Here is a 21,870-nt window from a genome sequence, read left to right as displayed (position 1 = left end):
GAAAAATGAATGGGAAGAAACTTTATAGGATTATGGCGATGAGCCATCCAAATATTGAACAGTTTGTTGGCTATTGTGATGAAGCAGAGTATGGTGAATACAATGGTGAGTGGCGTGTTTATAGAATTCTATGCTATGAATACTTGGAGGGTGGAAGCCTTGACAAGTATCTCATAGGTAAGATGCAGTTCTATTTCAGACTATTTCTTTTGTGTTCAATGAAAACTAACTCTCCCATTTCGATTTTGAGTCACTCTGTCTTGTTCTGCTTATGCTTAAGAATCTCATGGCCATGACTGGCGAACCCGTTACAACATAATAAAGGGGGTCTGCGAAGGTTTAAATTTCATACACGACAGAACGGGAGCTCTAATTTGCCATCTAAACCCCACCAACATACTACTAGACAAGTCCTTGGTGGCTAAAATTACGAATTTTGCAATGTCAATGCTCCTCAATGGACCAAATACCTATACAGAAAGCTTTTTAGGCGAAATGTAAGTAAATCACTTCACGTGTGAATCCATTTATTTTTTGTGATGAGGCTGAACAGTTATACTGATTGTACCATCCAGTCCGTACACACCACCGGAGGGCTTAATACGTGCCCATGTCAATGATGGAAAATATGATGTCTACAGTTTAGGCATCATAATCATACAGATTGTGGCTGGATATACCGGTTACTCAAGATTTTGTGAAATGGATGTCACACAATTTATTGAGCTGGTAAGAAAACAATTTTTTTGCCCGAAAAAAAGAATTTATGTACTATGCAAAAGTAATTAAGATAGGATGCTTCTATATAGTCTGTATACTAAATTATCTGCCTTATATACTTGTGCTATGATTCGGTAGGTAAATACAAATTGGAGGAAATGTATAAATGCAACTACATCACCATGCCCATCTGCAGAATGGGACCAGGTGGATGCGTGCATCAGATTAGCAATAAAATGTGTGGACCAAGAAAGGGACAATAGACCCACTGCGGAAGAAATTGTGCATATTCTGAAGGAGAATGAGAAATTGTTGCCGGTGGAGTACTGGGCACCCTTTGTAATGGGCAAGGTACGACTACTAACGACACAAAATATGTGCATGTTCTCTACCCCCCATGAGAACAAAACAACTGACAGTGGTTATGCTAAATAACAAAATAATACACTAATCTTTAGTTTTTAAACATATCTTTTGTAGGAAGAAGCTTCTTGTATAAATCTTATGAAGCAATTTGGTGATATGGATATGCATGGAGACCATGAAACGGATACGCAGGTGCAAAACAGTGATTGTTGTATATAGCGATATTTACATAATTTTGAATATAATTAGTTTGGTAGGAATCTGCAAGTTAACCCAAAAGTTCTATTGAAATGGTATAAGTGCACTCCCTCATTAATCCAAGTACTTCTCTTTGCAGACAACATCCACACTTGATCATATGTCGTTACAATATCTGAAAGACATCACAAACAACTTCTGCAATGAGAGAATACTTGGTAGAGGTGGTTCTGGTGTGGTATATAAGGTAAGGTTAAAGCAAAGCTGTTTTTGTTTTCTCACAGTATTAACCATACTTGACCCAGACATATCCATATTATAAGAGATTTTAAACAGGGAGTGCTAGGAAACGGGAAAATGGTTGCAGTGAAGAAGCTTGCACAGTCTATGTCAAACTCATTGGAGCAATTTGAGAATGAGATTAATCTTCTTATGAAACTAAAGCACCCAAATATAGTGCAACTAGTAGGCTACTGTTACGAAACACAGCATTTACGTAACTATCATGAAGGAAAATTCATTTTTGCTTGGAACACCGAATGTTTGCTTTGCTTGGAATTTCTGCCTAAGGGAAGCCTTGATAAGTACATTTCAGGTATGCCATTTAATAGTTCTTGTTTCTCTACTTTTCATCTCACTTTGTGATTACAATTTTCGTGGTTTGACTATATATAGTTCTTAAAATGGTGCTCTTATGAACGAAGAAAATGAGAATATACAATAGAAATTTGGAAGTCTTTCTAAATATATTGTACCTTTGTTACCATTCTCACTCCTCGGAGTATGTACCTTATTCATTTGAAAAATATTAGAATATACAATAGAATTGCGGTTTCATTATAGGAGTCATTTTTCTGTACTCCTGGGAATTTGGACTCCCACATTTAATATACCTCATGTATACATATAGCATAGCTCGTGTGTGTGTATGTCTATATATATGTGTGTGTGTGTGTGTGTGTGTGTGTATATATATATATATACATATATATATATATATATATATATATATATATATATTTGATGTTGTTGATCTTAGGAGAATTTTCCATAGACTTGGTCAAACTTTAAAAAGTTTGACTTAGGATAGAACTTCAATTATTTTATTTACAAATACATCTTCCGGACTTGATTGGCCCACACGCCACCAAATAATTGAGGGGATTTCCTATGGTCTACAGTACCTCCACGAGCAACCCGAAGGTCCGATTATTCACTTGGACCTAAAACCAGCGAACATACTGATTGATGTAAATATGATACCGAAAATTACAGACTTTGGTCTGTCAAGAATGTTTGATAAAAAAACTATCCACACCGCAATCACGAGTGGAACATTGTAAGTGATCCACCTCTTGATAATCCTTGCTTTTTAGTAATCAACAGAATGTATTCTCTTTGACGTTTTCTTAACACTTCATGTTCACTCATTCCTGTCAATATAGAGGTTATATGCCGCCGGAATATGTACGAGGTATAATCACACCTATGTCAGATATATTCAGTTTGGGTGTAATTATCATGGAGGTAATAACGGGACACAGGGACTACCCATATGATATTAGAGAATCTTCCATGGAATTCATCGAGCTTGTAAGGCAACCCTGTATAAATTTTTAAGGCTTCATTAAGACCGTGTGACCTTTTTCCATTGTGTAGTAACATTTAATATTTGTGGCCTGCACTCACAGGAACTGCAAAAATGGAGAAATGTGATGCAAAAAGAACCAGTGTATACATCGCTTGAAATATATTGCCAACAAATAACAAGATGTATCCAGATAGGTCTAATATGCGTGAATCCTGAGCGGACCAAAAGACCTACAGCGAAGAAAATTATTGATATGCTTCAAGGGTTGGAAAGTATGGATTGGTACATTAGCAACGAGGTAACGTCATTTACAGGAAGTGTATGATAGTGTCAGGGTATTGTGTGGCATATAATGTATTAGTCTCCTTTTCCTAGCATAGAGAGTATAAATATACTGCATTTTATATATTTGTACCTAGAAATGAAAAATGGTACTGTATAACTTATTCTATATGCGGGTTTACATTGGAAGTAGTAACCTAGTTGCTAGGACTAAGTTATGTGCTTAATGCATACCTTGTATGCAATTTCAAACCAGTCGATGGCCTGGTGAATGGTTTCCTAAGTCCAATATTCGTTTTTGAGGTTTTGAAAGTTTTTGGACCAAACTTGGACTTTAGGCAAAGTTCAAGGTCTAAAATTAGAGATCACGTTGGGGTTGATGCTCAAAACAACAATGCTAGAGAAATGACCGGAGAGAGAGAGAGAGATTATAGATCAAGCAAAGTTTAACCAACTATCTGGCCCATTTCAGTTATCAATCCAGCCACAACATCCAGGCGGAGCCGCCGTAATTTAACAAAGGAGACTGCTACAACGTCTGTTGCTTCTATCTTAATTTCTGGTGTGTCACTTTTTTGAATTTTAACAGTGGCTCTATAAAATGATGCACGGATGCATATCTAATTTTAGTTGGCTTCAGTTGTTACAGGGCTTTGGATCCTGGTTCGCAGTTGTTCCTACCAAGCAAGTGAATGTCACGAATCTGCAGTTGTGCTGGTTCCTGCAGAATTATGTGTGCGATGCGGAAACGTCTTACCCTTCGAGGGGGACGTGGTACGTGTTATATAGGGGAGTGCGAGTCCCTGATACGCGTACAATTCTGTTGGAGAGATACATAACTTGGGGAAGAAGAAGTATAGGAGATAAAGCATAGTTACAACCGAACAGAATTTAAACTACCCATGCGGCTATCTATCTTATCTATCTCCTCATACATATCTTGTTTGACACCCTCCCTTAATCACAACTTCATCAAGTTGAGATTATGCTTGAAATCTTCAAAACTCCTTGTAGGCAAAGCTTTTGTAAACCCGTCTGCCACTTGATCCCGTGAATGAATGAAACGAATGTCCAAAAGCTTATTAGCAACTCTCTCTCTGACAAAGTGAAAATCTATTTCAATATGCTTTGTTCTAGCATGAAACACTGGGTTTGCAGACAAATAGGTGGCACCAAGATTATCACACCATAAGCATGGAGCTTGAGAGCTTTTCACACCTAACTCCTTCAAGATTGACTGTACCCAGATAATTTCTGCTGTTGCATTGTCCAAGGCCTTGTATTCTGCTTCAGTGCTTGATCTAGACACTGTGGCTTGTTTTCTGGCACACCATGATATAAGGTTGGGTCCAAAAAATACTGCAAAGCCACCAGTGGAGCGTCTGTCATCCAAGCATCCTGCCCAATCTGAATCAGAAAAGGCACTAACAAGAGTAGAAGGTGACTTGCTGAAGTTTAGACCAACATTCAAAGTATACTTGACATATCTAACAATGCGCTTAGCTGCAGTCAAGTGAACTGTGGTAGGTGCATGTAGGAACTGGCACACTTTGTTGACAGCAAAGGAAATATCTGGCCTGGTTAATGTTAAGTACTGAAGTGCACCTACAAGACTTCTGTATTTTGTACTATCCTCTGGACCCAAAAGTGTTCCTTCTGTAAGAGATAATTTTTCTGTACTAGAGAGAGGAGTGGATGTAGGTTTACAACTACCAAATCTGTAGCATATTTTTCTTGAGAAAGATGTAGCCCATCCTTGTGCTGCTTCACCTCAATTCCTAGGAAATAATGCAATTCTCCTAGATCCTTGAGGGCAAATTCAGCACCTAAATCCTTCAAGAGTCCTGATATTGCCTCATTAGATGAGCTCGTGACAATAATATCATCAACATATATAAGAACAAACATGCAGGTGTTGAACTTGTTATAAATGAACAAGGAGGTGTCAGATTTTGAAGGAACAAAACCAAGTGTCTGCATCTTTTTACTGAGACGGGAATACCATGCCCTTGGTGCTTGTTTCAGTCCATATAATGCTTTATCTAGCTTGCACACATAGGAAGGTGTATGTTTGCTTTCAAACCCAGGAGGTTGTTTCATGTACACTTCCTCTTCCAGAACACCGTGAAGAAACGCGTTCTGTACATCTAATTGTCGAAGGCTCCATCCCCTGGAAACAGCAATAGACAGTACGAGACGAATGGTAGCAGCTTTTACAACTGGACTAAAAGTATCCTCGTAGTCTATGCCATATCGTTGCTTGAAGCCTTTTGCAACTAGCCTAGCCTTATAGCGATCAATGGTTCCATCAGACTTTCTCTTAATTCTGAATACCCACTTGCAGTCAATAAGGTTTTTACCTTGCTTGGGGGGAACCAAGTGCCACGTTTTATTTCTTTCAAGCGCCTTATATTCTTCTACCATTGCCTTTTTCCACCTGTCATCACTGAGAGCCTCTTCAATTGTGTTGGGCTCACCTGGTTCACCTGTGGAACAAACTAGACCATATTTGGTTATGTGTTTGTAATTTTTCGGTTGAGTCAAACCTTGCTGTAGTCTTGTGCGGCGTTTTGGTGAAGCAGCCGGATCTGCAGCCACAGAGGATCCCGCGCCACCGTCAGTTCTGGGTGCACGGGATTTTCTGTGGCTGTGACCCGAGGTGACGGTGGGGAAGACGCCGCAGGGGCCACAGACGATCCAGGGGCGCCGACCGGCTCATCATGAGCGCGTGATTGCGCGGCCCCGCTTGAATCAGGCGCCGACCCCGTATCCGCCTGGCGCGTGAGACCCCGCCGCTTGTAGCAAACCGGCTGGTCTGCGAAGCGCGTGCGGTCCGGGCCAACGTCGCGCTGCCGCGTGGCGGCTGGAGACTGGTGCGGGCTGGATGGCGCGTCACGCCCTGTCGAAGGGGGCCGCGCGTCATGCAGTGGGCTGCTGGAGCCCACGCGCCCGACCGCGCCTGACGCGTCCAACGCAGCCGTGCGGCTGGTCGTTGGCACGGATCCCAGAAGGGATTGCCTGGGCATCTGCAGCTCCGATCCCGAGGGGGATTTGCTTCCCTCGCCGCGACACATGTGATAAGGGCCATCTGGATGGATTTCTTCACCGTTTGGGTTGATTTCTTCGCCATTTTCTTCTCTGTTTCCATAGTGTGGTGCTCCTGTAATATCATCAGGTGACTCATGCACAAGAGGGTTAGCCAACATATGATCACAACAATTATCAACACCCCCTTGATCATAACCAGAGAGACTTGGAGGAAGCAAAAGTATTTCTTTTTGAAGGAGAGCACCAGCGTTTGGATGAAGATCAGAAAAAGGGAATTTGGTCTCGTCAAAAACCACGTCACGTGATATATAGACTCGACCAGTGGAGATGTCAAGGCACTTTACACCTTTGTGTTGGGCGCTGTATCCAAGGAAAGCACATTGAATTGATCGAAACATGAGCTTGCGTTTGTTGTATGGGCGTAGGTTAGGCCAGCACGCACACCCAAACACACGAAGAGTGGAATAGTCGGGTTTGACATGAAGAAGACGTTCTACTGGAGTTTCATTATTTATGACACGACTAGGAAGCATGTTGATGATGTGAACAGCAGTAAGAAACGCTTCGTCCCAAAACTTTAATGGCATAGACGCATGAGCTAAAAGAGCAAGACCAACTTCAACAATGTGACGGTGTTTGCGCTCGGCTGAGCCGTTTTGTTGGTGAGCGTGGGGACATGACACATGATGTGAGATGCCAAGGGTTTGGAAGAAGGAGTTCAACTTCTCGTATTCCCCTCCCCAATCGGATTGGACAACGATGATTTTGGAATCAAATTTACGCTCTACAAGTGCTTGAAAATTTTTAAACACTTGGAAAACGTCGGATCTTTTCTTAAGAAGATAGATCCATGAAAACTTGCTATAGTCTTCAATAAAGCTTACGTAGTAAGTGTGTCGACCAACATAACTAGGGGCTGGTCCCCAAACATCAGAAAAAATCAATTGCAATGGTTGAGTAGACACACTAGTAGAAATTGGATATGGAAGCTGATGACTCTTAGCTCGCTGACAGGAATCACAAATAGTTTCAACATTGCGCTCACCAACATACAGGAGCTTATTTTTCCTAAGGAGTTTTTCAACTAAAGCAAAAGAAGCATGTCCTAAACGATCGTGCCATCGTGTTGACGAGAGTTTGACAACACCAAAAGCCTGTTTATTAAATCTTGCGCGCTCCGGAATCAACGGGTAAAGCCCTCGAACACATCTACCTCGATAGAGGATTCTCTTCGTGGCCTGATCCTTGATCAAAAAGAAATATGGATGAAATTCAAGAAAAACATGATTATCAAGAGCAATTCTATGAATAGAGAGAAGGCTTTTATTGGCACTAGGAACATGCAAGATTTTCTTAAGATGAATTTTTCTACGGGGGGTATGAAAAATTGAGTGACCAATGTGGTTAATCCTCATACCTTCACCACTAGCTGTGTGGATTTGATCCTTGCCACGATATTTTTCCTTCATTGTCACCTTTTCAAGTTCATTGGTGATGTGGTTGGTGGCGCCACTGTCGACGTACCAGTTGGTGTCGATTCCATAGGAGCCATCCGTAGCAGCAGCAAGTTTGTCCTCGTCTTGGGAGGAGTCGCCGTCGTCGTCGTAGCGATACCAGCAGTCTTTGGCCGTATGCCCTAGCTTACCACAAATTTGGCAGCGAGGTGCATCTGGCCGTGACCTGGTGGAGCCACCGCGACGGCCCCTGTTGTTGCCAGAAGAGGGCCGCCCGCCGCCGCGAGTGCTGGAGTTGCTGTTGCCGTGTCCCCCGCCCGAGGCCTTGCCCCTGTTGCGAGGTGACCTGCGCTGATGAGAGGAGCCGCCGCCGCGGCCACGAAAAGCGGCGTTGGCTGACGACTTGAAGCCGCCCGAGGACTGGAAGAGCGCCACGCGCTGGTCGAAGTTGCTCATCATGGAGAAGAGCTCGTCGAGGGAGACAGGCACGATGCGGGCGTCGAGGGCGGACACCAGGGGCTGGTAATCCATGTCCAGCCCATGAAGGATGTAGGAGACAAGCTCGTCATCTTGCAGAGGCTTGCCGGCCGCGGCGAGTTCATCCGCGAGGCCGCGCACGTGGGCGAAGTAGGTGGCGACGGACTGGTTCCCCTTCTGCGCGTTGATGAGGGCCGTGCGGATGTTGTTCACCCGGCTGAGGGACTGCAACGAGAACATGCCCGCCAGAGCAGCCCAGAGCGCGGGCGACGTGGTGATCGCGGTCACCTGCACAAGAACCTCTTTGAACAGATTGTTGAGCAGATATCCAAGTACCTGCTGGTCCTCCCGTACCCAGATTGGGTGGAGAGGGTTGGGTGTCGAGGACTCCTTCCCGTCTTTGTCCTTGGTGACGAGGAGTCGGGCCAGCTCCGGTGTGGTGCCATCGGCATAGCCAAAGACACCGGCGCCCCGCAGCTGCGGCATGATCTGGGCGCGCCACAGAACATAGTTCGTGCGGGTGAGCTTCTCCGTGACCTGTTGGTTGAGGTTTGGGTGGGAGGAGCCGGAGGAAGACATGGCTAGGGCACTAATGGCGATGAGCTAGGCTAGATGAGATTGGAAGAGGTGGCTCTGTATACCATGTGCGATGCGGAAACGTCTTACCCTTCGAGGGGGACGTGGTACGTGTTATATAGGGGAGTGCGAGTCCCTGATACGCGTACAATTCTGTTGGAGAGATACATAACTTGAGGGAGAAGAAGTATAGGAGATAAAGCATAGTTACAACTGAACAGAATTTAAACTACCCATGCGGCTATCTATCTTATCTATCTCCTCATACATATCTTGTTTGACATTATGTACTATGTAGTGCCATGGACACACATCCTTTGTTTTCGATGTTCTTGTTCGGCCGATTCCTATGGCTGGTGATGTACACATTAGCTTTCGATTGCATTATCTAGTATGACTTGTGTGTACATATCCTTGACTTCAGATTGGTACTGTTGATAGATAGACATCCTGCTAGTGTGCCGTACTAGTACTAGTAACGGCCTTCTCTTGGAGCTTGCAACATTTAGGTAATCGATTTTAAATGTTTCAAAAAATTCTGAAAATTTGCTTTCAGTCACTGTCTAGCCGTCCAGGGCACCTTTGCCCCGGAGGAACGCTTTCCAGCTCGCCTGCTCTGCTCTGCTCAGCAGCTCCGGTGCTCCTGCTTCTTTGGGAATTGCTACATCCTGAATCCTGCATGGTAATTTCTAATTTAGGTCCTGAGTCCTGACAAATGCATGTTGGTAGGAACCGAATCCCTACGAGGGCGTTGTCTCAGGTTGTAGGGGTGGAAGGAGGGATGGTGTGGTCGCCGGCACTGGGGCGCCATCGTTGCATGAGAGAGAGAGAGGGAAGGAGGGAGGGAGGGAGGGAGTGAGTGAGTGAGAGAGAGAGAGAGAGTGAGTGAGTGAGTGAGTGAGTGAGTGAGTGAGAGTGAGAGTGTGAGTGTGAGTGTGAGTATGAGTATGAGAGTGCAGCGGCGGCTAGGGTTAGGTCTCCTGGCTCCCTAAGGAAGCTATGATTGCTTCTTGCTTAATCCCAAAATAACTGGGCTAAGCCCCTAATATACCGGTCATAACATCTCTCCCTGCACAAACAACTCGTCTTTGAGCTGGAAGGCGGGGCAGATCAACGGTCGCCAAACACCTCCGCGTCAATTGGGGCGGGCTGGTCGCCGAGCCCGGCGGCGGCGGGGTCCTCCTCAATGTAGTCTGTAGCCTCCAGGCAGAAGAGTCGTGGGCAGACGTGGCCCGGTACGTAGGGCTCGTCGCAATTGAAGCACAACCCTTGGCGACGACGCTCGAGTTGCTCGGCCGGGGTGAGCCAGCGGAATAGGCGTGCCGCAGCCGCGGCGAGGGGCGCCGTGGAAGCCTGGGTCCTCCCGCGCCGAGGACAGAGATATTTTTATCATGTCATCTATTCCGCTGGTCCCATCATGGATGGCAGTGTATTCTTTGAATAGAAGTTTTGTAATCTTAGGCTGGACTCTTTTTTATTATTGACTTAAACGATATTTAATTTTTGATTGTGTTGGACATGTCGGCTATGTGCATCGTCTTATGCACAGGACGCGCATTCGCTCAATGCGAACGTAGCACCATTGAACGAAAATGTGCTTTATCCCCCACAAAAAAATGAGCTTTATCAAAAGAAAGAAACAATACATGATGACTCTTGAGGAATTTGCTTCTAGAATACAGACATAGCTCCTAAGTGAATGATCCCAAATAACAATATCGAAGCGTGTCATGATCCTTGATGAACTTGAAGTGTATGTTATTCCGCAAATCTTACCTTGACTCTTGAGCAATTTGCTTCGAGAACTTCATTCATAATTATTCTAAGTGAATGCTCTCGACTAGCAATATCATAGTGTGTGGCATGATCAATCTTGACGAACTTGAAGTGTATGTTATTCTGCCGCTGCTGCCTATGCAGTTCCTTGGCGAACGACAACACGCTAACCAAATTGATGCACCCATCTCGGTCGCCATGCACGATCACTGGGGCAACGTCAAAGTTACCTTCCCAATACATCACATGTTCCATCGTTTGTACGCCGGCTCCATTGAGGTATGTTGTTGGTACCATTGGCGCATCAACCCTCAGCATTGTCGGAAGCACCCGTTTCGTGAAGGGCACAACTTCGTCGGTGCTGAAACCGAGTGCTGCAAGAAAATGCGGGTAGTCGTATGCTGAGTAGTTCCTGTTTTTGGTGATCACGAGCGGCTTGTGACCAAAAACAGCAGGAGATGGCAGGGACAGAAGGGAACTCTCGAAGGCCCTCCACATTTGCCGCAAAGCAAGCGATGGAACGGCTGGAACAGCAATAACATCGGGTCCGGATGCAAGGTTCGTGACCACCTGGGTAAAGCCTGTAGAAGGCGTGGGTGAGATGACAATCATATACTTGATGAGCTTTTGCCTCCATGACAGGGAAGTTGAGTTGAGGAAATCGAGGATGACCCTGCCGCCGAAGCTATGACCAATGAGAATGACCGGCTTGTTCCCATTCTTCTCACTTGCGTGGTGCACCAGATCCTTGACACGAGCATAGTAGTCGGAGTACACCTGAGATGGCTGGCCCGAGGTTGGTGATCACGAGCGGCTTGTGACCAAAAACAGCAGGAGATGGCAGGGACAGAAGGGAACTCTCGAAGGCCCTCCACATTTGCCGCAAAGCAAGCGATGGAACGGTTGGCACAGCAATAACATCGGGTCCGGATGCAAGGTTCGTGACCACCTGGGTGAAGCCTGTAGAAGGCGTGGGTGAGATGACAATCATATGCTTGATGAGCTTTTGCCTCCATGACAGGGAAGTTGAGTTGAGGAAATCGAGGATGACCCTGCCGCCGAAGCTATGACCAATGAGGATGACCGGCTTGTTCCCATTCTTCTCACTTGCGTGGTGCACCAGATCCTTGACACGAGCATAGTAGTCGGAGTACACCTGAGATGGCTGGCCCGAGGTTGGTGATCACGAGCGGCTTGTGACCAAAAACAGCGGGAGATGGCAGGGACAGAAGGGAACTCTCGAAGGCCCTCCACATTGGCCGCAAAACAAGCGATGGAACGGTTGGAACAGCAATAACATCGGGTCCGGATGCAAGGTTCGTGACCACCTGGGTGAAGCCTGTAGAAGGCGTGGGTGAGATGACAATCATATGCTTGATGAGCTTTTGCCTCCATGACAGGGAAGTTGAGTTGAGGAAATCGAGGATGACCCTGCTGCCGAAGCTATGACCAATGAGGATGACCGGCTTGTTCCCATTCTTCTCACTTGCGTGGTGCACCAGATCCTTGACACGAGCATAGTAGTCGGAGTACACCTGAGATGGCTGGCCCGAGGTTGGTGGAGCACGCCGTAGATCGTAAGGAGCTCCGAAAAGAGTATCTTTGTCATGATATCCTAGTGCTTCCAGTTCTTCGCGGAGCCTTATCATGCAAAACATGTTATGCCTGGACATGGCAAAGATAACGCAGTAAGTGGCAATACACTGATCTAGAACTCTCCGACTCAAAGAATCGGAGTAGCCAATGTGTCACTTAATTATATACTCCATCCGTTTCAAAAAGTAGGGTGCAAATCTTGATATGTAAAGCTTGACCAAAATTATAGAGAAAAAATATGAGATATAATTGAATACCATGAGCTACATCGTGAAACATAGTTTTCTGTTATACTCCTTCCATATTAAAATATTTTGATACGGAGGGAGTACATATTAAGTATGTTTGTAAGAGGAATTGGTTTGTGATAAGCGTATGCATCGTAGCAGGGACGCGTGCGTGTTTATATAGCACAAGGAATACATGCGGCGGCAAGTTGTTGGAGTCTTGACCCATCCTCCAAGCTATACAAGAGATAGGATCAAATCTTCCTAACAACCTACCTTTGTTACAAGACACTACCAGAAAACAGACTTTTCCCCACGGCTAAGAACCCACAGGAAAAAGCCAAATCCCGTCAGGAAAATATTTCCTGACGGTTACCCGACAGGAAAATTTCGCCAGGAATAAAACGACAGGGAAATCTTTTAATGCCTGACGGCCAGCCGACAGGAATTATTTTCCTGACGGTTATTCCTGTCGACTACCCTCAGGAAAATCTTGATGCCGTCAGGTTTATAGGTAGACTTATTGTGACGGCCAGCCTACAGGGAAAATGGCACGCAGGAAAATGAATTATGTTGAGCATGTATTTTTCTTTCTTTAGGATCAATGTTGAGCATGTATCTGACAAATCCATATCCTTCTATAGTTACAAATTTATTAGCACATATCAATGGTCCACGTATGATCCCATTAAGTGAAAATCCACATCATATCTTCGTACAAGCATCCAAGACCAGTATATACATAGCACGTATCCATGCATGATTGAACATTTGGTAGATGACATCTGAAATTTTTAATTGCTGTTGTTTTATTTGCTCAACAGCAGTAACATGTCAGTTGTACGCATACATGCCACCGCCACCCAAAACAATAAGACTCATGTTTCTAAGTCCACTGGTTCATGATCTGGAGCATCATCTACACCTTCATAAGTTTCTAAGTCACCTTAGGCTACCACCATGTTCTCAACATCATTGTTGCCTTCGCTGTTGCCATTGCCGACGTGGTCGCCCATAGCACCATCCTCCAAGCTAACAGAGGATAACTCGGTGTTCCCTGCAAAGTCATGTACACAAGTAACGGGAATAATATTGGAAAGAGAAGGAGATGATGACCAACATCTTTCACCATATGAGTTGTTATCCGCTTAACTCTTTCAAGTTTCATCTTTTAGCATATCTATACAATATATCCTACAGCCCCATGAAACATATATTTTATATTTTAAAGTGGCTCCAAAAGATAATCTGGTCCACTTGATGATAATTTAGCTAATCATCAAGGACTAAAAAAGGATGTTCATTTAGTTTTTCTTTGTAAATCTTAGATATGTCATATGGCAGCAATGCAACCATTAGATGTTATACTACCATCTTGGTGCTTTATAAAATAATGGATAGGATTAAACAATACTCACTGGTAGCTTCATGTTCGACCTTGTGCCCACTAGGACGACATTCTTAACGAGATCCTGCCCTTTTTGCCCTGATGAAAAATGTGCAATCTCAAGATTCCAATCAAGAATAGATGATTTTGTTCAGAACAAGACTAAAGATTTCTGGAAAAGCAGAGTATACTTGTAGCCAGCGGAATAACAGTTTATCTAAAAAGATGACCAAGAAGGCAAGAACTTAAGAGATTGCATAATCCCCTAATTTTAGATATATAGTAAATTCAGCTTCATCTAAACTAACATGATGGGTGAAGATTGTAATTCAAGGAAGTAAAATAAATTAATGGGGTTAGGTAGACGTTGGGCAAACAATGGCTCCAGATTCAATGCACAAGAGCCAAAGACTGGACAAGAAGACCTGAACTAAATCATGCCCTCAAAGAAGATCCAGCATGCCATACACCCTTGAGTAACTGAGGAATATGACTGCCAGTCTAGATACATGATGGAAGTAACACACAAATCAGATAGATATGCATGTGCATTAATCACCTCATGTTGCTGGCCTGCGAGAACTTCATAAAGAAGAGGTATGTACTCCTCATAGTCTTCAGCATCCATGGGCTTGCACCTGAACCAAAACACACACACACGCGCGTAAAATAGAGCACGGACACGCACTGACTCACTCTTCGAACAGGGCATATGCGAACAGGTGCCGAGCTCAAGGGATGACATGTTCCAAACAACAAGGTACCTGCGACCAAATATGTGTTCAGGAGAAGATTAGAGGAATGGATTAGTGGCGCTGTGCATATGAGGAGAGACTGAGTTAGCATCAGGGATAGATGGTGTATAGTCTCAAAACAATTTACACTACCTCATCATAAATAAGTAATTTGCCAAATAAATAAGGACAGCAACAAATAATAAGGTAACAATTTGAGAGATAATTGCCACATAAAGGCAAGTATGTATATTTCCAAAGTGTGAGAGGTACCTGAGACAGGTTTTGCCTTGCCCTTCCTTCCACTACAAAGACTTCTAAAGATGAGAAACAAAACCTAAAAGAGAGTGGCACAACTATGCAAATAATTACTTACATTGCTAACTAAAATATGACTAACTTGCTTCTAAAATTGAACGTTTACTGCCAAAATTATTTGTGAAGGGAGGCGATATATAGAAGTTGTACCAGTGTGGCTGCAGCTTCAACAAAGGATCCTTGATATGGCAGATTCAAGCTACAAGAAATCAAGCATGAAAAAAGAGTAAATATTTGACATCTGATTTCAAGACATTATACTACAATTTGCTCATAAAGTTTTTCAAATGTACATAAATACATAAATACCACTGAGAAAGCAGCTATAGGCCTCATGTTTATATGCGGTACATATTCTAAAAGTACATATCTAGCAATGATACAAGAAGCTTTTCAGTTTCTCAATTATATTAGCTAACATCAGTGCTAATAACACAACCAATTGTAGGTCCTAAAATTTTGAGATATGTGAGAGAACAAAACTCTTTCTAGCAAATTGAAAATTGAACAAATCAACATACTGAAAACAGATGCAAAGGGACCCTTATTTTCCCACTCACAAGCCTACTCTTTTCACCAATGAGCCAGCAAAAGAAGGAAATCAAGATCCGGATGCCCTCAGATCTAGATTCTACATAAATTGTATGAACAACTAAAGATCCTGACTTCGTTATTTGGATGACCATGGTTGGACTTACCACAGAAAAATGGATCAACTGGCTTGGACAAAACGGAGAGGAGGAGGCCGCTGCTGCCACGTCAGACGAGGAGGAGCAGGAGTTTACTGGATGTGCAACAACAGACTTACCCAGATCTGGAGCAGGGAGCACGGGGTACAATCATCGCGTCCAGGGAAGCCGTGTTGGGCGGAGTGGTCCGACGAAGGTGGGATGCAGCAAGGGTCGGAGCTGCAGGCAAGCGACAGTGGAAGTCACAGACATTAAAGGTGGGCGTCGGTGGCGGATGCAGGTTGACCCGGGCGGCGGTGGTGGAGGTGAGAGACGACCAGTAGTGGAGGTTGGGAGAGTGGAGGGCGAGCGGCGCCGGAACGATTTAGGGCGAGCGGCGCCGGAACGATTTAGGGCGGCGGCGCCGGCCAGGAAGTTTGAGGAGGGCGGCGGCCATGGAGCAGATGTGAGATGGAGAGATGGGACGAAGTGGGGAATTGGTGGTCTAGGGATTCTATTCATCTGGATGGGCCTTTTTTCCTGTAGGCCCATACACACAGGAAAATCGGCGGAAGTTTCATTTGAGGCGCCGAAGCGAAAAAAACGCGGGAGGTAAGAATTTCCGGCGCCAGAGCCCGTTTCGCGGTGGTGAAATGGCGGGCTGGGCCTCAAATATTTTTCCTGTGTTTGGACTCTCAGGAAAATAGTCAATTTTCCTGGGAGCCAAATTTAGCCCGTCAGGAAGATTTATATTCCTGTGATGGGCTTCGGGCCTCACAGGAAAATTCGTCACCTACAGGAAAAGTACAGTTTCTGGTAGTGAGATACACAACACACACAATAACGTGACATATGTGTCACATCTAAACTAACTATCAAGCCTATCATTTACATCCTCCCTCAATCTCAACATGTGAAGGTTTAGATTGGTCTTGAAGGCTTGAAGTTGTCGAGCTTGCAAGGGTTTTGTAAAACCATCAGCAACTTGATCACCTGTTGGAATGAACCGTACTTCCAACAACTTCTGTGCAACTCTTTCTCGAACAAAGTGATAATCAATTTCTATATGCTTTGTTCTTGCATGAAATACCGGATTTGCAGAAAGATAAGTTGCTCCAAGATTATCACACCACAACTGCGAGACATGTGACCTTCCAATACCCAATTCATTAAGTAAAGTTTCTATCCACATTACCTCAGCAGTTGCATTTGCCAGAGACTTATACTCTGCTTCTGTGCTTGACCGAGACACAGTTGCTTGTTTCTTTGCATTCCAGGATATGAGGTTTGAACCAAGAAAGATAGCAAAACCACCAGTGGACCTCCTATCATCAGGACATCCAGCCCAATCTGCATCTGAAAAGGCACTTACTGCTGTTGAAGAAGACTTACATAATCTCAGCCCTGTTTCAACACTTCCTTGAAGATACCTCAAAATCCTTTTTACAGCTGTCCAATGCACTGTGGTAGGAGCATGTAGAAACTGACAAACCTTGTTAACAGAGAAGGAAATATCTGGCCTTGTTAAGGTTAAATATTGTAGTACACCAACTATGCTTCTATACTTTGTTCCTTCCTCTGGACTCAACAACACTCCTTCATGCAATGACAATTTTTCAGTTGTAGACATGGGTGTGTTGGAAGGTTTGCAATCCTTCATACCTACACGCTTGATTAAATCTCTGGCATATTTTTCTTGAGTTAGTACTATACCATCATGCACCTTTTTAACTTCAATTCCTAGGAAATAATGAAGCTCTCCTAGGTCCTTAAGAGCAAACTCATTTTTCAACTGTTTTAACAATGCTGAGGTGGCTTCTGAAGACGAGCTAGCAACAATTATGTCATCAACATAAATTAACATGTATATTATCACCTTTCCTTTTTTAAAGAAGAACAGAGAAGTATCTCCCTTGGAAGCTCGAAACCCAAGTTGTTGTAGTTTAGTGCTCAGCCTCGAGTACCAAGCTCTAGGGGCTTGTTTGAGTCCATATAAAGCCTTGTCCAGCTTGCACACATGATTAGGTTTAGAGCCATCTTCAAACCCAGGTGGTTGTCTCATATAAACCTCCTCTTCGAGAACGCCGTGTAAGAACGCATTCTGCACATCCAGTTGGCGAAGATTCCATCCCCTGGAGATAGCAACAGACAAAACAAGTCTAATAGTAGCAGCTTTAACAACTGGACTAAAAGTGTCCTCATAATCAATACCATATCGCTGTTTAAAGCCTTTAGCTACTAACCTAGCCTTGTATCTGTCTATTGTGCCATCTGGTCTTTTCTTGATTTTATAAACCCATTTACAATCTATAACATTCCTCCCTCTTGCTTGCAAGGAACTAGGTGCCATGTTTGATTTTTCATGAGTGCATCATACTCAACATTCATAGCATTTTTCCAACTTGCATTGTTCAATGCTTCGGTCAAATTTTGTGGTTCTCCAGTAGAAGCAAAATTTGCAAACTTAAAGTTTTTTTCATACCTGACCGTTCCATCCTTGTATGTTGAAGGCTTTAAAATACCTTTTTGTGACCTTGTTGTTACACGTTGTGGCGCAGAGTCAACAGGCGCAGAAGATCCCGATCCACTACCTCGTACAGGAGCAGACCAAGCCACAGACAGATCCTCCTCGACTGCTGCACGCCTGAGCTGGCTCGGATCCCGCGCCTGTGGGCCTGGGGAGAGCGACCCGCCGCCTGGCGACAGCACGTGGTCCGCCGACCGACCGCCATCATTGCCTCGGGCGATAGGCCCCTGCCCCCACCCGATCCGCAACAACTGTCACGTGAGGTGGAGGAATCCACCGCGCCGCCCGACCGGGGACCAAGCCCAGATGATGTGTCGCTCGCTGAGTGGGCCGGCGCGGAATCTGGAGGGGGCGGCGTCTGTGGGGTCGCCAGATCCTCCTCGGGATCGTTTTCCGCGCCAAATACATCGGGATCAGCGTCAGCAGGCGGATCCTCCTTGTGTCCTGCGCCTGGCTGTATATGAACATGCGGCTGCTGCATAAAATCACGGTTTGGAGCTGCATTTTTTTACTGCTGCCACCATTGTTAGTAAGGCTATCCAACAAATGATCATTAGTACTATTTTCACTCCCCTGATCAGTTGAATTCAAAAGGTCTGGAGACAACAAAAGGATTTCAGAACGTAGTCTGGCTCCGGCATTGGGATGTAGAGTGGAGAAGGGAAATATATTTTCGTCAAAGACTACATCCCTGGAAATATACACACGTCCTCTAGAGATATCAAGACATTTGAAACCCTTATGAAGATTGCTATATCCAAGGAAAGCACATTGCTTGGATCTGAATTGAAGCTTGTGTTTGTTATATGGCCGAAGTTTAGGCCAACAAGCACAACCAAAGATTCGAAGAGCTGAATAGTTGGGTTTTTCATGATACAATCTTTCAAGAGGAGTTTTGAAGTTGATAACTTTACTAGGTAGGTGATTGATCAAGTATGTAGCAGCAATGAAAGCTTCATCCCAAAACTTTAGGGGCATGCAAGCTTGAGCAAGAAGAGATAGGCCAATCTCAACTATGTGCCGGTGTTTTCGTTCTGCCGAGCCATTCTGTTGATGAGCATAGGGGCAAGAAACGTGATGAGATATGCCAATTTTTGTGAAAAAAGTGTTGAGTTTTTCGTACTCACCACCCCAGTCTGTTTGGAGAGCAAGAATTTTGCGATTGAATTGCCTTTCAACAAGGTTTTGAAAGTCATGAATTTTTTGGAAAACTTCAGACTTGTGTTTGATGAGATAGATCCATGTGAACTTGCTAAAGTCATCTATGAAGCTTACATAGAATTTCTTCCTCCCTACTGTTTCAACAGCAGGTCCCCAAACATCAGAGAAGACAAGTTCTAAGGGAAACTTTGATTCACTTATTGATTTTGGATAGGGTAGCTGGTGACTTCTGCCTTTTTGGCAAGCATCACATACAAACTCATTATTAAACTCATTATCACATGGGAGGTTATTGTTGCTAACAATTTTTCTAACGATAACTGAAGAAGGATGACCTAAACGCCGGTGCCACCTATCTGAAGACAGCTGATGACACTTAGCACTTGCTTCTTGGCATTTCCCCCCACGTGTTTGATAGGATATAGACCACGTCTACCCCTGCCTCGAAGTAGAACCTTCCTCGTTCCCTGTTCCTTGACAAGAAAAAACCGAGGATGAATTTCAACGAAGGTATTGTTGTTAGTGGCAAGCCGGCTAGCTGAAATTAGGCTTTTATCAGCTTCTGGAACATGAAGAATTTTGTTTAAGTGGAGATCTCGATTGGGAGTGTGAATAGCTGAATAACCAATGTGTTCGATAGCCATACCTGAACCGCTTGCAGTGTGGATCTATTCGCCGCCGGTGTACCTGTCCCGCACCGTCAGCTTCTCAAGATCGCCAGTGATGTGGTCGGTTGCGCCGCTATCCAGGTACCAGTTGGAGTCTACCCCGTACTGTGGGGCTGAAGGAAATATGCCCTAGAGGCAATAATAAAGTTATTATTTATTTCCTTATTTCATGATAAATATTTATTATTCATGCTAGAATTGTATTAACCGGAAACATGATACATGTGTGAATACATAGACAAACATATAGTCACTAGTATGCCTCTACTTGACTAGCTCATTAATCAAAGATGGTTATGTTTCCTAACCATAGACATGTGTTGTCATTTGATTAATGGGATCACATCATTAGGAGAATGATGTGATTGACATGACCCATTCCGTTAGCCTAGCACTTGATCGTTTAGTATGTTGCTATTGCTTTCTTCATGACTTATACATGTTCCTGTAACTATGAGATTATGCAACCCCCGTTTACCGGAGGAACACTTTGGGTACTACCAAACGTCACAACGTAACTGGGTGATTATAAAGGAGTACTACAGGTGTCTCCAAAGGTACATGTTGAGTTGGCGTATTTCGAGATTAGGTTTTGTCACTCCGATTGTCGGAGAGTATCTCTGGGCCCTCTCGGTAATGCACATCACTATAAGCCTTGCAAGCAATGTAACCAATGAGTTGGTTACGGGATGATGCATTACGTAACGAGTAAAGAGACTTGCCGGTAACGAGATTGAACTAGGTATTGGATACCGACGATCGAATCTCGGGCAAGTAACATACCGATGACAAAGGGAACAACGTATGTTGTTATGCGGTTTGAGCGATAAAGATCTTCGTAGAATATGTAAGAACCAATATGGGCATCCAGGTCCCGCTATTGGTTATTGACCGAGAATGGTTCTAGGTCATGTCTACATAGTTCTCGAACCCGTAGGGTCCGCACGCTTAACGTTACGATGATAGTTTTATTATGAGTTTATAAGTTTTGATGTACCGAAGTTTGTTCGGAGTCCCGGATGTGATCACGGACATGACGAGGAGTCTCGAAATGGTCGAGACATAAAGATTGATATATTGGAAGCCTATGTTTGGACATCGGAATGGTTCCGGGTGAAATCAGGATTTTACCGGAACACCGGGGGGTTACCGGAACCCTCCCGGGGGTTAATGGGCCTTAGTGGGCCAAGAGGGAGAAGAGGAGGGCCGGCCAGGGCAGGCCGCGCGCCCCCCCCTTGTCCGAATAGGACAAGGAAGGGGGGGGGGGCGCCCCCCTTTCCTCTTTCCCCTCCCCTCTTTCCTTCTCCACCAAGGCAAGAGGGGGGAGTCCTACTCCCGGTGGGAGTAGGATTCCTCCAGGCGCACCCCTAGGGTGTCGGCCGCACCTCCCCCCTCCCTCCTTTATATACGGGGGCGGGGGGTACCCCATAGGCACACAAGTTGATCTACGGATCGTTCCTTAGCCGTGTGCGGTGCCCCCCTCCACCATATTCCACCTCGGTCATATCGTCGCAGAGTTTAGGCGAAGCCCTGCGCCGGTAGAACATCATCATCGTCACCACGCCGTCGTGCTGACGGAACTCATCTCCGGAGCTTTGCTGGATCGGAGCCCGGAGATCATCATCGAGCTGAACGTGTGCTGAACTCGGAGGTGCCGTACGTTCGGTGCTTGGATCGGTCGGATCGTGAAGATGTACGACTACATCAACCGCGTTGTCATAACGCTTCCGCTTAACGGTCTACGAGGGTACGTGGATAACACTCTCCCCTCTCGTTGCTATACCATCACCATGATCTTGCGTGTGCATAGGAATTTTTTTGAAATTACTACGTTTCCCAACAGTGGCATCCGAGCCTAGGTTTTATGCGTTGATGTTATATGCACGAGTAGAAGACAAGTGAGTTGTGGGCGATACAAGTCATACTGCTTACCAGCATGTCATACTTTGGTTCAGCGGTATTGTTGGATGAAGCAGCCTGGACCGACATTACGCGTACGCTTACGCGAGACTGGTTTTACCGCCGTGCTTTGCACACAGGTGACTAGCGGGTGTCAGTTTCTCCAACTTTAGTTGAACCGAGTGTGGCTACGCCCG

At 44.8% G+C, this 21,870-nt stretch overlaps 3 protein-coding genes across 3 annotated transcripts; 1 reads left to right on the top strand and 2 right to left on the bottom strand.

The window, feature by feature from the left end:
* Window positions 1–1,444: 1,444 nt before the first annotated feature.
* Window positions 1,445–4,674, top strand: LOC119310696 (putative receptor-like protein kinase At4g00960). The gene is made up of 6 exons (XM_037586354.1): window positions 1,445–1,531; window positions 1,621–1,879; window positions 2,398–2,623; window positions 2,730–2,877; window positions 2,976–3,173; window positions 4,405–4,674. Exons 1-6 carry the CDS (start codon window positions 1,445–1,447, stop codon window positions 4,672–4,674), a joined length of 1,188 nt encoding a protein of 395 aa, XP_037442251.1.
* A 5,148-nt stretch (window positions 4,675–9,822) lies between these two features.
* On the bottom strand, window positions 9,823–12,161 carry LOC119310695 (lecithin-cholesterol acyltransferase-like 1). The gene is made up of 3 exons (XM_037586353.1): window positions 11,789–12,161; window positions 10,489–11,033; window positions 9,823–10,065 (listed from the first exon to the last, which is right to left on the bottom strand). The coding sequence occupies exons 1-3, from the start codon at window positions 12,159–12,161 to the stop codon at window positions 9,823–9,825; spliced, it is 1,161 nt and encodes a 386-aa protein (XP_037442250.1).
* A 2,092-nt stretch (window positions 12,162–14,253) lies between these two features.
* Window positions 14,254–15,750, bottom strand: LOC119310693. Its single transcript, XM_037586352.1, has 4 exons — window positions 15,559–15,750; window positions 14,901–14,949; window positions 14,706–14,769; window positions 14,254–14,462 (listed from the first exon to the last, which is right to left on the bottom strand). Exons 1-4 carry the CDS (start codon window positions 15,591–15,593, stop codon window positions 14,254–14,256), a joined length of 357 nt encoding a protein of 118 aa, XP_037442249.1. The 5' UTR covers window positions 15,594–15,750.
* Window positions 15,751–21,870: the final 6,120 nt, after the last annotated feature.

The sequence above is a fragment of the Triticum dicoccoides genome, chromosome 5B (genome assembly GCF_002162155.2).
Source record: "Triticum dicoccoides isolate Atlit2015 ecotype Zavitan chromosome 5B, WEW_v2.0, whole genome shotgun sequence".
Lineage (NCBI taxonomy): Eukaryota > Viridiplantae > Streptophyta > Magnoliopsida > Poales > Poaceae > Triticum > Triticum dicoccoides.
Note: the sequence above shows the minus strand (reverse complement) of the source record. Positions and strands in the feature narration are given on the sequence as shown.

Excerpts from the sequence above, each read along its gene's own strand:
- LOC119310695 (XM_037586353.1), bottom strand. The coding sequence starts at position 12,161 with ATGTCCAGGCATAACATGTTTTGCATGATAAGGCTCCGCGAAGAACTG. Across the intron at positions 11,034-11,788 it reads GAACCTTGCATCCGGACCCG|CCGATGTTATTGCTGTTCCA; the intron begins ATGTTATTGCTG and ends TTGCATCCGGAC. Across the intron at positions 10,066-10,488 it reads CAAATTGCTCAAGAGTCAAG|GCTTCCACGGCGCCCCTCGC; the intron begins GTAAGATTTGCG and ends GGGAGGACCCAG.
- LOC119310696 (XM_037586354.1), top strand. The coding sequence starts at position 1,445 with ATGTCGTTACAATATCTGAAAGACATCACAAACAACTTCTGCAATGAG. Across the intron at positions 1,532-1,620 it reads GTTCTGGTGTGGTATATAAG|GGAGTGCTAGGAAACGGGAA; the intron begins GTAAGGTTAAAG and ends GATTTTAAACAG. Across the intron at positions 1,880-2,397 it reads CCTTGATAAGTACATTTCAG|ATACATCTTCCGGACTTGAT; the intron begins GTATGCCATTTA and ends TTTTATTTACAA.
- LOC119310693 (XM_037586352.1), bottom strand. The coding sequence starts at position 15,593 with ATGATTGTACCCCGTGCTCCCTGCTCCAGATCTGG. Across the intron at positions 14,950-15,558 it reads GCTCCCTGCTCCAGATCTGG|CTTGAATCTGCCATATCAAG; the intron begins GTAAGTCTGTTG and ends GATTTCTTGTAG. Across the intron at positions 14,463-14,705 it reads CAAGGCAAAACCTGTCTCAG|GTACCTTGTTGTTTGGAACA; the intron begins GTACCTCTCACA and ends ATTTGGTCGCAG.